The 15,040-nt window shown below is 48.1% G+C and overlaps 1 protein-coding gene across 1 annotated transcript in view; it reads right to left on the minus strand.

Annotated features, from left to right (window-relative positions):
• Positions 1-957: 957 nt before the first annotated feature.
• LOC135551072 (telomerase-binding protein EST1A-like) overlaps positions 958-15,040 on the minus strand; it is a 55,841-nt gene continuing 41,758 nt past the window's right edge. Inside the window, 3 exon segments of the mRNA XM_064982464.1 lie at positions 958-6,625; positions 8,501-8,582; positions 8,758-9,020. Coding sequence (XP_064838536.1) covers positions 6,495-6,625; positions 8,501-8,582; positions 8,758-9,020 — 476 coding nt within the window. The 3' untranslated portion in view covers positions 958-6,494.

A 15,040-nucleotide genomic window follows, 5' to 3' on the forward strand; every position in this document is an offset into this window, starting at 1 on the left:
AATGTTTAACGATTACCTCATCTCTGTACTCCACACATACAATTATATGTAACTTCCCTCAGTCGACTAGTGAATGTCAAACACAGATTCAACCACAAAGACCAGGGAGGTTGATCACTCTGGATGAACTGCAGAGATCTACAGCTGAGGTAGGAGACTCTGTCCATAGGACAACAAATTCAGTCTCTCGATGTGCAAAACTGATAGAGACATACCCCAAGCGACTTACAGCTGTAATCGCAGCAAAAGGTGGAGCTACAAAGTATTAACTTAAGGTGGCTGAATAATTTTGCACGCCCAATTTTTCAGTTTTTGATTTGTTAAAGTTTGAAATATCCAATAAATGTCGTTCCACTTCATGATTATGTCCCACTTGTTGTTGATTCTTCACAAAAAATACAGTTTTATAGCTTTATGTTTGAAGCCTGAAATGTGGCAAAAGGTCGCAAAGTTCAAGGGGGCCGAATACTTTCGCAAGGCACTGTATATGCTTGTTGAAGTCTTGCTTGACTGAAGAATTTGCCATTCTTTGCACTGATACGATTTCTCTCCAGTGAGAAGTCAATGGCTGGATTTATTTTTAGAGAACAGGCTGATGTGAAGCCTTTTCCGCATGCAGAGCACTTAAAATTTCTCCCCTGTGTGAGTCACCAGATGCCCCTTGCAGTAGAAGCATTTGTCACATTCTTTGCACTCGTGATGTGTTTAATGCACACAGGACACTTGTGTGATTTCTCCTCTGTGTGACTTATCTTGTTTTTTTTTAAAGGCTTTGGTTTCTTCAAGCCTTTACTGCACACAGGACCGCTGTATGTCGCTGCACCTGGGTAAGTAGTCCTCACATGTTTGTTTGAAGGAGTACTTGCATCTAAAGGCTTTGCCACATCAGTATATATGTAAACACATCATTGCGCACCACAACCACACGTAAAACACATAAATAAAACAGACAACTGATTTTAATCAAAAACAAATACTTTATTCAAACAGAAAATGGAAAAGCATTGAGAGGCTCGGACATGCAGGCCTGTGATTTCAGTTAGCTAGCTAGTTTCACCCAAATATTCTTGAATAAATTAAAAGTGTACACACAAGCACACACAAAGGTAAAGACCAAATGATCGAGAGTATCAACTAATGTTATCTGTAGTTCATAGACCTGGCTAACAGACTGTTACAGACGTGTGTGTTCCTGTCATATAGACTGGTAATAAACAGAGGGCTGACTAACTCTGGACGGTCTGTAGAACTGGTAACACAACGTGAGCACGCAAAATAAAACGATCACAACATGCCGACTGGAACATTTACGTCAAGTAAATGTCATTCACAGATGTTATATTTGTTTACAGCGTGTGGGACGTTGTATGGTTGCGAAAGTACTGTGACGCGGGTTCACGAAGAGTTGTTTGCGTAACCAGTCGAAATCTGAAAAATTTTGCGGACCATTATGCATCGGCTGCATCAACCCATTTAGTGTATTCACCCACGGTGTTCAGAATGACAGAAATCACATTTGGATTATGTTTATTCATCATGGCCATTTAATATGGAGCTGGTTCCCCCCTTTGCTGCTATAATAGCCTCCACTCTTCTGGGAAGGCTTTCCATTAAATGTTGGAACATTGCTGCAGGGACTTGCTTCCATTCAGCCACAAGAGCATTAGTGACGTTGGGCACTGATGTTGGGCGATTAGGCAGTTGGCGTTCCAATTCATCCCAAAGGTGTTCGATGGGGTTTAGATCAGGGCAATGTGCAGGCCAGTCAAGTTCTTCCACATTGATCTCGACAAACCATTTCTGTGTGGACCTGGCTTTGTGCACAGGGGCATTGTCATGCTGAAACAGGAAAGGGCCTTCCCCAAACTGTTGCCACAATGTTGGAAGCACAGAATCGTCTAGAATGTCATTGTGTGATGGAATTTAATTATTTCCCTTCACTGGAACTAAGGGGCCGGAACCATGAAAAACAGCCCCAGACCATTATCCCTCCTCCACCAAACTTTACAGTTGGCACAATGCATTGGGGCAGGTAGCGTCCTCCTAGTATCCACCAAACCTAGATTCATCCCTCGGACTGCCAGATGGTGAAGCGTGATTCAACCCTTCAGAGAATACGTTTCCACCGACCGCGACCTTTAACACCACTCCAGCCGACGCTTGGCATTGCGCACAATGATCTTAGGCTTGTGTGCAGCTGCTCGGCCACGGAAACCCATTTCATGAAGCTACCGATGAACAGTTCTTGTGCTGACGTTGCTTCCAGAGGCAGTTTAGAACTCTGTGGTGAGTGTTGCAACCGAGTGTAACAGTATAACTGTCGACCGTCCCTTCGCCCATACCCGGGCGCGAACCAGGGACACCCTGCACACATCAACAACAGTCAACCACGAAGCATCATTACCCATCGCTCCACAAAAGCCGCGGCCCTTGCAGAGCAAAGGGGAACTACTACTTCAAGGTCTCAGAGCAAGTGACGTCACCGATTGCACCGCTAACTAAGCTAGCCGTTTCACATCCGTTCCACGAGGACAGATGATTTTTACGCGCCACAGCACTCGGCGGTTCCGTTCTGTGAGCTTGTGTGGCCTACCACTTCGCAGCTGAGCCGTTGTTGCTCCTAGACGTTTCAACTTCACAATAACAACACCTACAGTTGACCGGGGCAGCTTTAGCAGGGCAGACATTTGACAAACTGACTTGTTGGAAAGGTGGCATCACGTTGAAAGTCACTGAGCTCTTCAGTAAGGCCATTCTACTGCCAATGTTTGTCTATGGAGATTGCATGGTTGTGTGCTCGATTTTGATACACCTGTCAGCAACGGAAATCCACTATTTTGTGATGTCCACATACCGTTGTAAACACAGATCATCTCAGATCATCATCTCTGTTAGAAAGAGGATCTAACGGTGCATTGTTGATATGAAAAACCAATAGAATAGGAGAGAAATGGCTTAATGAGGAAGTCTTTATAAAATATTTCCCTCCATGGGCAGCAGTGTAGCCTAGTGGTTAGACTAGGAGCGTTGGACTAGGAACCGGAAGGTTGAGAGATCAAACCCCCGAGCTGACAAGGTACAAATCTGTTGTTCTGCCCCTGAACAGGCAGTTAACCCACTGTTCCTAGGCCGTCATTGAAAATAAGAATTTGTTCTTAACTGACTTGCCTGGTTAAATAAAGGTTAAAAAAAAATCAAGTTTATGGTTGAACCTTGTAAGACATGCCTCATAATATGAAGTAAAACCTTTCGGGTGCCTTCAGAAAGTATTCACACCGCTTAACTATTTCCACATTTTCTTACGTTACAAACTGGGATTAAAATTGATTTTTCGGTCAACGATCTACACAAAATACTCTGTCAAAGAAAAATTCAAAACACAAATAAATATATATTGATTAGATAAGTATTCAACCCCCGGAGTCAATACATGTTAGAATCACCTTTATCAGCGATTACAGCTGAGAGTCTTTCTGGGTATGTCTAAGAGCTTTGCACACCGGGATTGTACAACATTTGCACTTATTCTTACAAAAATTGTTCAAACTCTGTCAAGTTGTTTGTTGATCATTGCTAGACAGCCATTTCCAAGTCTTGCCATAGATTTAATTCCAATTTACGTAAAAACTGTAACTCGGCCAGTCAGGAACATCTAATGTTGTCTAGGTAAGCATTTCCAGTGTGTATGTTTTAGGTTATTGTCCTGCTGAAAGGTGAATTCATCTCCCAGTGTCTGGGAGCCACCACTATGCATGAAAAGCCACCACTATGCTTGAAAATACGAAGAGTGGTACTCAGTAATAAGTTGTATTTGACCCAAATATAACACTTTATATTATGGACAAAAAGTTCAATTCTTCTGCAATTTTTTTTGCAGTATTACTTTAGTGCGTTATTGCAAACAGGATGGGATGTTGTGGAATAGTTTTCACTCTGTCAATTAGGTTAGTATTGTGGAGTAAATACAATGTTGTTGACCCATCCTTAGTTATCTACTATCTCAGCCATTAAACCTTGTAACCATTTTAAAATCACAATTGGCCTCATGGTGAAATTCCTGAGCGGTTTCTTTCCTCTCCGGCAACTGAGTTAGGAAGGGCGCCTGTATCTTTGTAGTGACTGGGTGTATTGAATAACTTCACCAGGCTCAAAGGGATATTCAATGTCTGCTTTCTTTGTTTTTACCAACAGGTGCCTTGCTTTGAGAACCGTTGGAAAACCTCCCTGGTTGAATCTGTGCTTGAAATGAGTCATTTAGACATTTAAAAATCATGTTGAACATTATTGCACACTCAGTCCATGCAACTTATTATGTGACTTGTTAAGCTTATTGAGGATTGCCATAACAAAAGGGTTTGAATACTTATTGACTCAAGACATTGCAGCCTTTCATTTTTAGTTCATTTTCTAAAAACATAATTCCACTTTGTCATTATGGGGTATTGTGATGTCATTATGGGGTATTGTGATGTCATTATGGAGTATTGTGATGTCATTATGGAGTATCGTGATGTCATTATGGAGTATTGTGATGTCATTACGGGGTATTGTGATGTCATTATGGGGTATTGTGTGTAGATCAGTGACACAAAATCAAATCCATTTTATATTCAGGCTTTTTAAGAACAAAATGTAGAAAACATCAAGTGGTGTGAATACTTTCTGAAAGCCCTGTTTTCATAATGCCTCCAGCTCACACTGCCAGGTGGTGGGTGAGGCGCTGATAGACTGCTTACCGTTGCATATGCACTCAAATTGGAGGCGCACTTCAATAAGGCGTACCAGTTGAGAAATAAAAATAGTAGTTATTTTTAAATGTTTTAAATCGTGGCAATCAAAACTGTTTTAACACGCGATTGCATTTAGAATTGTTGCGTAATAATAACTGGGCTTGTAAAAGTGCTTTTCAGTCCAGCAACGAGCTGAACCAGAGGCTCAGCAGCAGCAGCTCTGTCTGACAGGTGATGTTCAGGTCTCTGTATGCCGTGGGAAGATGGGACGCGACAATTTAATTCCACTTAATTATTATTTACCTACAGGCCGATAAGCAGGACCTGATAAATGTATTTCCATCAACAACAACAACAACAAAAACAATATTTTGCAAATGGGATTCTTCCCGGACAATTTGTCTGAGGCAAATTGTATTTATCGCCTTACCTTGTTTTATTCTTAGGGAGAAAAGGGAAAAAATCAACCCATTACCAGTTACGAGAAATCCTATTACTGAACATATCTAGCCAGTCTAGATATGTTCACTCAGATCAGCAGAGTTCTGTACTCAATGTGAAGAAAACTAGATAGATAATGAATAGAAGCTGAACAAGCTGTTGAGTTACCCCCACAGGTGGTGGTAAAAACCCAAGAGAAACAAACTAAATATATGATGAAATAAAACATTCAAATCTTATTTGACTTGTTAAAAAAAAACTTAAAACAAACCAAAACGGTTTGTGGGTGAAAAAAAAAAATGTAAGCAGAAAGACGAGCTCTTCTGTAGAGCATAAACATCACACACAAACACGTACGCACACACACACACAATGGATACCAACTAAAACACACCGCCACATCCACAATGCTAAATCAGAAAAAGTCTATTTTCTTCGTCTTTTGATATTTTTTTTAAAGCGGCTCTTTTACAGAAACCCCAACATGGAAATGACTCCGTCACCATCAAGCTGCTGGGGGTACTAACATCACCAACACTGTTGCTGGGCAACTGGGATGCAAACCACATCCTGGCCATCCGAGGCTGAGCGCGTGGCTCCGCGTCAAGGAGATTAAGGTGGGGGTACCAATCCCCTATCTAATACACCAGAACCTGGTAACCCATCACCACAGCCTCCCTCCTTGCCACTACAGGGCCTCTCTCTGTGCTGCTCTGGGGTTACAGACAAGATGGCAGTTCAACAGACAAATCACACAGCCAGTGATAAGTCTTCAGTCAGGCTACAGCCTTCTTCCTCAGCCCTAACCTCTCTCTCTCTCTCTATTCCTTCTCTGCTCTGTCGTTTCCACAGAGGTAAATACTGCTGCTGGCCTTGTGAACACACTGCAGAAGTTATGAAGGGCGCACGGCTAGAATGGAAAAGCCAGATAATAACACACACTCACACACCTCCTCTCTTCCCTCTCTCTCTCTTCCTCAGTTCTTCCTGCATCTCTCTCTGCTCCTGTCCTCCCTCCCTCTGAGAGAAGCAGTTATTAACAAACACACCTCACCACAACGAGAGGAGAAAAAAGCTCTCAGACAATTCAACTCATTCCACTCCTCCAAAAAAAAAGAAGCTTTTTTTTTGTTTTCATTTGAGCTTTTCCACCAACAAAAAAAATGAGTTTCTCCTTCGTCTCTCTCCCCCCCAACAGTCTTCTCTTCTGCATTAGCGTATATTCTCCTTCTCCACTCCAAGGTGGTGTGGGAGGTGGCCAGCGGTTCTCAGCAGTTGATTGGTTGTCTGGGTGCTCTGGGCGTGGTCTGTGTGTGACCCGGTTCAGCCCACTTTGGCCCAGGTGAGGAAGGCAGGAATGTCCCTGACCGGCACATTCCTGGTCAGGGCTTTGACCCGCAGGTTACGGTCATCTGTCAGGAGAACCACCTCCCGACGCAAACGCACCGGACCGTCTGGGAGAGAGGAAAGAGGAGAGATATGAGAGACGGAGGGAGGAGGGGAGGTATGAGGGAGGAGGGGAGGTATGAGGGAGGAGGGGAGGTATGAGGGAGGAGGGGAGGTATGAGAGACGGAGGGGAGGTATGAGAGACGGAGGGAGGGAGGAGGGGACGTATGAGAGACTGAGGGAGGAGGGGAGGTATGAGAGACAGAGAGGAGGGGAGGTATGAGAGACTGAGGGAGGAGGGGAGGTATGAGGGAGGAGGGGAGGTATGAGGGAGGAGGGGAGGTATGAGAGACGGAGGGAGGAGGGGAGGTATGAGACACGCAGGGAGGAGGGGAGGTATGAGAGACGGAGGGAGGGAGGAGGGGAGGTATGAGAGACAGAGGGAGGAGGGGAGGTATGAGACACGGAGGGAGGAGGGGAGGTATGAGGGAGGAGGGGAGGTATGAGGGAGGAGGGGAGGTATGAGGGAGGAGGGGAGGTATGAGAGACGGAGGGTGGAGGGGAGGTATGAGAGACGGAGGGAGGACGGAGGGAGCAGGGGAGGTATGAGAGACTGAGGGAGGAGGGGAGGTATGAGAGACTGAGGGAGGAGGGGAGGAGGGGAGGGAGGGAGGGGAGGTATGAGACACGCAGGGAGGAGGGGAGGTATGTGAGACGGAGGGAGGGAGGAGGGGAGGTATGAGAGACGGAGGGAGGATGGGAGGGAGGAGGTATGAGAGACTGAGGGAGGAGGGGAGGTATGAGGGAGGAGGGGAGGTATGAGGGAGGAGGGGAGGTATGAGGGAGGAGGGGAGGTATGAATGAGGAGGGGAGGTATGAGAGACTGAGGGAGGAGGGGAGGTATGAGAGACTGAGGGAGGAGGGAAGGTATGAGACACGGAGGGAGGGAGGAGGGGAGGTATGAGAGACGGAGGGAGGAGGGGAGGTATGAGAGACGGAGGGAGGTATGACAGAGGGAGGAGGGGATCTGAGACACGGAGGGAGGAGGGGAGGTATGAGAAACGGAGGGAGGAGGTATGAGAGACGGTGGGAGGAGGGGAGGTATGAGAGACGGCGGGAGGAGGGGAGGTATGAGGGAGGAGGGGAGGTATGAGACACGCAGGGAGGAGGGGAGGTATGAGACACGGAGGGCGGAGGGGAGGTATGAGGGGAGGAGGGGAGGTATGAGAAACGGAGGGAGGAGGGGAGGTATGAGACACGGCGGGAGGAGGGGAGGTATGAGAGAGGAGGGGAGGTATGAGACACGCAGGGAGGAGGGGAGGTATGAGACACGGAGGGAGGAGGGGAGGTATGACACACACAGGGAGGAGGGGAGGTATGAGAGACGGGGGGAGGAGGGGAGGTATGAGACACGCAGGGAGGAGGGGAGGTATGAGAGATGGGGGGAGACAGAGGGAGGAGGGGAGACGGAGGGAAGAGGGGAGGTATGAGAGACGGAGGGAGGGGATATATGAGACACGGAGGGAGGAGGGGAGGTATGAGAGACGGAAGGAGGAGGGGAGGTAAGAGAGACGGAGGGAGGAGGGGAGGTATGAGAGACAGAGGGAGGAGGGGAGACGGAGGGAGGAGGGGAGGTATGAGAGACAGAGGGAGGAGGGGAGGTATGAGAGACAGAGGGAGGAGGAGGTATGAGAGACGGGGGGAGGAGGGGAGGTATGAGAGACGGCGGGAGGAGGGGAGGTATGAGAGACGGAGGTAGGAGGGGAGGTATGAGGGAGGAGGGGAGGTATGAGAGACAGAGGGAGGAGGGGAGGTATAAGACACGGAGGGAGGAGGGGAGGTATGAGACACGGTGGGGAGGGAGGAGTAAAGGTAGAATAAATATAGTATAGACAGATTGTGCAACACATGCATGAGTGTGTTGGTGGAAGGAGACAGCTACTTGTCTGTGCAGGCATCAAGCTTTTAGCCTCATCTTTGCAGTAGTGGAGACAGCAGGACAAGATGACATCATCATTGTTTCCCTGGAGGGGGGAGGGAGCTGAATTTCAATGACAGTCCGGAATTGGATGAAATAGCATTGACTTGCAGTGGAAGACTGATCCAAACTCTCATTCACACACAAGAGATGGTCAAATACGTGACAGAGGATCTGGGGCACTTGGCCACACGTTTACTACACACGTCACACACACACACCTGTTGTCCGGAGGTGTCTTCGCTGCGGAAGGCGATAGACTCAAGTTGACTTCCTCTGCTGGTCAGCGCTCTGAGACAGGGCTCCCTGGCCTCGAACCCTCGCTCCAGAAACGCCACAGCAACCTTAGCTTTCTCCTGGACCGACCGGGCGTGGGTCGGTCCACCACCACCGCTGTTTCCACGACAACCACTGCCACCACGCCCACTGCCAGAGCCATCGCAGTTCTCCTGCCCCTTTGCCAGACCATCCAACTCTGTTATCACTGGAGGAGGGGAGGGAGAGAAGAGGGAGATAGAAGGAGGGGGAGAGAAGAGAGAAATGAGGGATGGGGAGAGAAAAGAGAAATGAGGGAGGGGGAGAGAAGAGGAGGGGAAGAGAAGAGAGAAATGAGGAAGGGAGAGAGAAGAGAGAAATGAGGAAGGGGGAGAGAGAGAGAAGGGAGAGAGAGAATAGGGAGAGAGAGAAGAGGGAGAAATGAGGAAGGGGAGAGAGAGAGAGAAGGGAGAAAGAGAAGAGGGAGAAATGAGGAAGGGGAGAGAGAAGAGAGAAGGGAGAGAGAAGAGAGAAATGAGGAAGGCAGAGAGAAGAGAAAGAGAGAGAAGAGAGCAAAGACATCTACAGTCAGAACTAAACATTCCCCTAACTCCTAAAACCTGATATTGATGGCTGCCTAACGGTCTCTCTCTCACTCGGGAAACACATGTTTACGTTCCAAAGCAAGTGGAATAGACAGTCAACATTACTCAGAAAAGTTGTAAAATAATCATTTGGCAGAAGCAATCAGGCTAGGCTAGGGCAGGGTAGGCTTGGGTGGGGTCGGCCAGGCTTGGGTAGGGTCGGCCAGGCTTGGGTAGGGTCGGTTAGGGTAGAGTAGAGTAGGATCGGCTAGGGTAGAGTAGGATAGGGTAGAGTAGGATAGGGTAGGGTAGGATAGGCTAGGGTAGAGTAGGGTAGAGTAGGATAGGCTAGGGTAGAGTAGGATAGGCTAGGGTAGAGTAGGATAGGGTAGAGTAGGATAGGGTAGGGTAGGATAGGCTAGGGTAGAGTAGGGTAGAGTAGGATAGGCTAGGGTAGAGTAGGATAGGCTAGGGTAGAGTAGGATAGGGTAGAGTAGAGTAGGATAGGCTAGGGTAGAGTAGGATAGGCTAGGGTAGAGTAGGGTAGAGTAGGATAGGCTAGGGTAGAGTAGGATAGGCTAGGGTAGAGTAGGATAGGCTAGGGTAGAGTAGGATAGGCTAGGGTAGAGTAGGATAGGCTAGGGTAGAGTAGGATAGGCTAGGGTAGAGTAGGATAGGCTAGGGTAGAGTAGGATAGGCTAGGGTAGAGTAGGATAGGCTAGGGTAGAGTAGGATAGGGTAGGTAGAGTAGGATAGGCTAGGGTAGAGGGATAGGCTAGGGTAGAGTAGGATAGGCTAGGGTAGAGTAGGATAGGCTAGGGTAGAGTAGGATAGGCTAGGGTAGAGTAGGATAGGCTAGGGTAGAGTAGGATAGGCTAGGGTAGAGTAGGATAGGCTAGGGTAGAGTAGGATAGGCTAGGGTAGAGTAGGATAGGCTAGGGTAGAGTAGGATAGGCTAGGGTAGAGTAGGATAGGCTAGGGTAGAGTAGGATAGGCTAGGGTAGAGTAGGATAGGCTAGGGTAGAGTAGGATAGGCTAGGGTAGAGTAGGATAGGCTAGGGTAGAGTAGGATAGGGGTAGAGTAGGATAGAGTAGAGTAGGATAGGCTAGGGTAGAGTAGGATAGGCTAGGGTAGAGTAGGATAGGCTAGGGTAGAGTAGGATAGGCTAGGGTAGAGTAGGATAGGGTAGAGTAGGATAGGGTAGAGTAGGATAGGGTAGAGTAGGATAGGGTAGAGTAGGATAGGCCAGGGTAGAGTAGGATAGGCTAAGGTAGGGTAGTGTAGGATAGGGTAGAGTAGGATAGGGTAGAGTAGTGTAGGATAGGCTAGGGTAGAGTAGGATAGGCTAAGGTAGGGTAGTGTAGGATAGGGTAGAGTAGGATAGGGTAGAGTAGTGTAGGATAGGCTAGGGTAGAGTAGGATAGGCTAAGGTAGGGTAGTGTAGGATAGGGTAGAGTAGGATAGGGTAGAGTAGTGTAGGATAGGCTAGGGTAGAGTAGGATAGGGTAGGGTAGAGTAGGGTCGTATAGTCTCGGGTCGGCTAGGGTAGAGTAGTGTAGGATAGGGTAGAGTAGGATAGGGTAGAGTAGTGTAGGATAGGGTAGAGTAGGATAGGGTAGAGTAGTGTAGGATAGGCTAGGGTAGAGTAGGATAGGGTAGGGTAGAGTAGGGTCGTCTAGTCTCGGGTCGGCTAGGGTAGAGTAGAGTAGGATCGGCTAGGGTAGAGTAGGGTCGTCTAGTCTCGGGTCGGCTAGGGTAGAGTAGGGTAGGGTCGGCTAGGGTAGAGTAGGATAGGCTAGAGTAGGATAGGCCAGGGTAGAGTAGGATAGGCTAAGGTAGGGTAGTGTAGGATAGGGTAGAGTAGGATAGGGTAGAGTAGTGTAGGATAGGCTAGGGTAGAGTAGGATAGGCTAGGGTAGAGTAGTGTAGGATAGGGTAGAGTAGGATAGGGTAGAGTAGTGTAGGATAGGCTAGGGTAGAGTAGTGTAGGATAGGCTCGGGTTGGCTAGGGTAGAGTAGGGTAGGGTAGAGTAGAGTAGGGTAGAGTAGGATAGGCCAGGGTAGAGTAGGATAGGCTAGAGTAGAGTAGGGTAGGCTAGAGTAGGATAGGCTAGGGTAGAGTAGGATAGGCTAGGGTAGAGTAGGATAGGCTAGAGTAGGGTAGGATAGGCTAAGGTAGAGTAGGGTAGGGTAGAGTAGTGTAGGATAGGCTAGGCTCGGGTCGGCTAGGGTAGAGTAGGTTAGAGTAGGATAGGCTAGAGTAGAGTAGGGTAGGCTAGAGTAGGATAGGCCAGGGTAGAGTAGGATAGGGTAGAGTAGTGTAGGATAGGCTAGGGTAGAGTAGGGTAGAGTCAGATAGGCTAGGGTAGAGTAGGGTAGGCTAGAGTAGAGTAGGATAGGGTAGAGTAGTGTAGGATAGGCTAGAGTAGAGTAGGGTAGAGTAGGATAGGCTAGAGTAGAGTAGGGTAGGCTAGAGTAGAGTAGGATAGGCTAGGGTAGAGTAGGATAGGCTAGAGTAGAGTAGGGTAGGCTAGAGTAGGATAGGCTAGAGTAGAGTAGGGTAGGCTAGAGTAGAGTAGGATAGGCTAGAGTAATATAATAATATATCCCATTTAGCAGACGCTTTTGTCCAAAGCGACTTACAAGTCGGCTGGGGCCAATACTTTTACATATGGGTGGCCCCAGCGGGAATCGAACCCACGACGCTTGGCGTTGCAAGCGCCATGCTCTACCGACTGAGCCACAGTTGGGTTAGAGTAGGAGTAGAGTAGGATAGGCTAGAGTAGGATAGGCTAGGGTAGAGTAGGATAGGCTAGGGTAGAGTCATTTTTTAAAAATTCTTCAAGCTCTGTCAAGTTGGTTGTTGGCTACCTGCCGCCCCTACACTCTAACCACTAGGCTACCTGCCGCCCCTACACTCTTTACCACTAGGCTACCTGCCGCCCCTACACTCTTTACCACTAGGCTACCTGCCGCCCCTACACTCTAACCACTAGACTACCTACCTCCCCTACACTCTAACCACTAGGCTACCTGCCGGCCCTACACTCTAACCACTAGGCTACCTGCCGCCCCTACACTCTAACCACTAGGCTACACTGCCGCCCCTACACTCTAACCACTAGGCTACCTGCCGCCCCTACACTCTAACCACTAGGCTACCTACCGCCCCTACACTCTAACCACTAGACTACCTGCCCCCCCCCCCCAACACTCTAACCACTAGGCTACACTCTAACCACTAGGCTACCTGCCGCCCCTACACTCTAACCACTAGGCTACACTGCCGCCCCTACACTCTAACCACTAGGCTACCTACCGCCCCTACACTCTAACCACTAGGCTACACTGCCGCCCCTACACTCTAACCACTAGGCTACCTGCAGCCCCTACACTCTAACCACTAGGCTACACTCCCGCCCCTACACACTAACCACTAGGCTACACTGCCGCCCCTACACTCTAACCACTAGGCTACCTGCCGCCCCTACACTCTAACCACTAGGCTACCTGCCGTCCCTACACTCTAACCACTAGGCTACACTGCCGCCCTACACTCTAACCACTAGGCTACCTGCCTCCCCTACACTCTAACCACTAGGCTACACTGCCGCCCCTACACTCTAACCACTAGGCTACCTGCCGCCCCTACACTCTAACCACTAGGCTACACTGCCGCCCTACACTCTAACCATTAGGCTACCTGCCGCCCAGTGTATATTTGGCCTTCTGTTTGAGGTTATTGTCCTGATGTAAGGTGAATGTCTCTCAGTGTCTGTTGGAAAGCAGACTGAACCAGGGTTTCCTAAAGGATTTTGCCTGTGCTTAGCTCTATTCCGTTTTGTTTTTTTAATCCTAAAAAACAAACTCCCTCGTCCTTGCCAATGACAAGCATACCCATGACATGATGCAGCCACCACCATGCTTGAAAATATGAGGAGTGGTACTCGGTGATGTGTTGTGTTTGCCAGATTTTTTTGCAGTATTACTTTAGTGCCTTGTTGAAAATAGGATGTTTTGGAATATTTTTATTCAGTACAGGCTTTCTTCTTACTCTGTCAAATATGTTACTATTGTGGAGTAACTACACTGTTCTTGATCCATCCTCAGGTCACACGTCACTGCCATTAAACTCTAACTATTTTATTTATTTCATTGGCCTCATGGTGAAATTCGTGAGCGGTTTCCTTCCTCTCCGGCAACTGAGTTAGGAAGGGCGCCTGTATCTTTGTAGTGACTGGGTGTATTGATACACCATCCAAAGTGAAATTAATAACTTCACCATGCTCAAAGGGATATTCAATGTCTGCTTTTTAAAATGTTTACCTATTTCAGCTATAGGTGCCCTTCTTTGCGAGCCATTGGAAGACCTCCCTGGTCTTTGTGGTTGAATCTACAACATCCGCAGAGTACGACCCTGCCTCACACAGGAAGCGGCGCAGGTCCTAATCCAGGCACTTGTCATCTCCCGTCTGGATTACTGCAACTCGCTGTTGGCTGGGCTCCCTGCCTGTGCCATTAAACCCCTACAACTCATCCAGAACGCCGCAGCCCGTCTGGTGTTCAACCTTCCCAAGTTCTCTCACGTCACCCCGCTCCTCCGCTCTCTCCACTGGCTTCCAGTTGAAGCTCGCATCCGCTACAAGACCATGGTGCTTGCCTACGGAGCTGTGAGGGGAACGGCACCGCAGTACCTCCAGGCTCTGATCAGGCCCTACACCCAAACAAGGGCACTGCGTTCATCCACCTCTGGCCTGCTCGCCTCCCTACCACTGAGGAAGTACAGTTCCCGCTCAGCCCAGTCAAAACTGTGGCCCCCCAAACTCTGGCCCCCCAATGGTGGAACAAACTCCCTCACGACGCCAGGACAGCGGAGTCAATCACCACCTTCCGGAGACACCTGAAACCCCACCTCTTCAAGGAATACCTAGGATAGGATAAGTAATCCTTCTCACCCCCCCCCTTAAATGATTTAGATGCACTATTGTAAAGTGGCTGTTCCACTGGATGTCAGAAGGTGAATTCACCAATTTGTAAGTCGCTCTGGATAAGAGCGTCTGCTAAATGACTTAAATGTAAATGTAATCTGTGTTTGAAATTCACTGCTCGACTGAGGGACCTTACAGATAATTATATGTGTTGGGGTAGTCGTACAAAAATCACGTTAAAAACTATTTTTGGACACAGTGAGTGTGCAATAATAGTGACTTATTAAACACGTGAACTTATTTAGGCCAACTTTTCACTTTTAATTAATTTTGTAAACATTTCTACAAACATAATTCCACCGTGACATTATTGGTGTATTTAAATTGATTAAATCTACATTTAATCAATTTAAAATTCGGGCTGTATGGAAACACAACAAAATGTGTGATAAAAGTCAAAGGGTGTGGAGTCCCTGAAGTGTTTTGGCTTACCTCCGCTGTACCCCCACCCCACCATACCCCTGTCTGTGCATTATGCCCTGAATATATTCTACCATGCCCAGAAACCTGCTCCTCTTATTCTCTGTCCCCAATGCTCTAGGCGACCAGTTTTGATAGCCTTTAGCCGCACCCTCATACTACTCCTTCTCTGTTCCGCGGGTGATGTGGAGGTAAACCCAGGCCCTGCATGTCCCCAGGCACCCTCATTTGTTGACTTCTGTGATCGAAAAAGCCT

Source organism: Oncorhynchus masou, chromosome 12, assembly GCF_036934945.1.
Source record: "Oncorhynchus masou masou isolate Uvic2021 chromosome 12, UVic_Omas_1.1, whole genome shotgun sequence".
Lineage (NCBI taxonomy): Eukaryota > Metazoa > Chordata > Actinopteri > Salmoniformes > Salmonidae > Oncorhynchus > Oncorhynchus masou.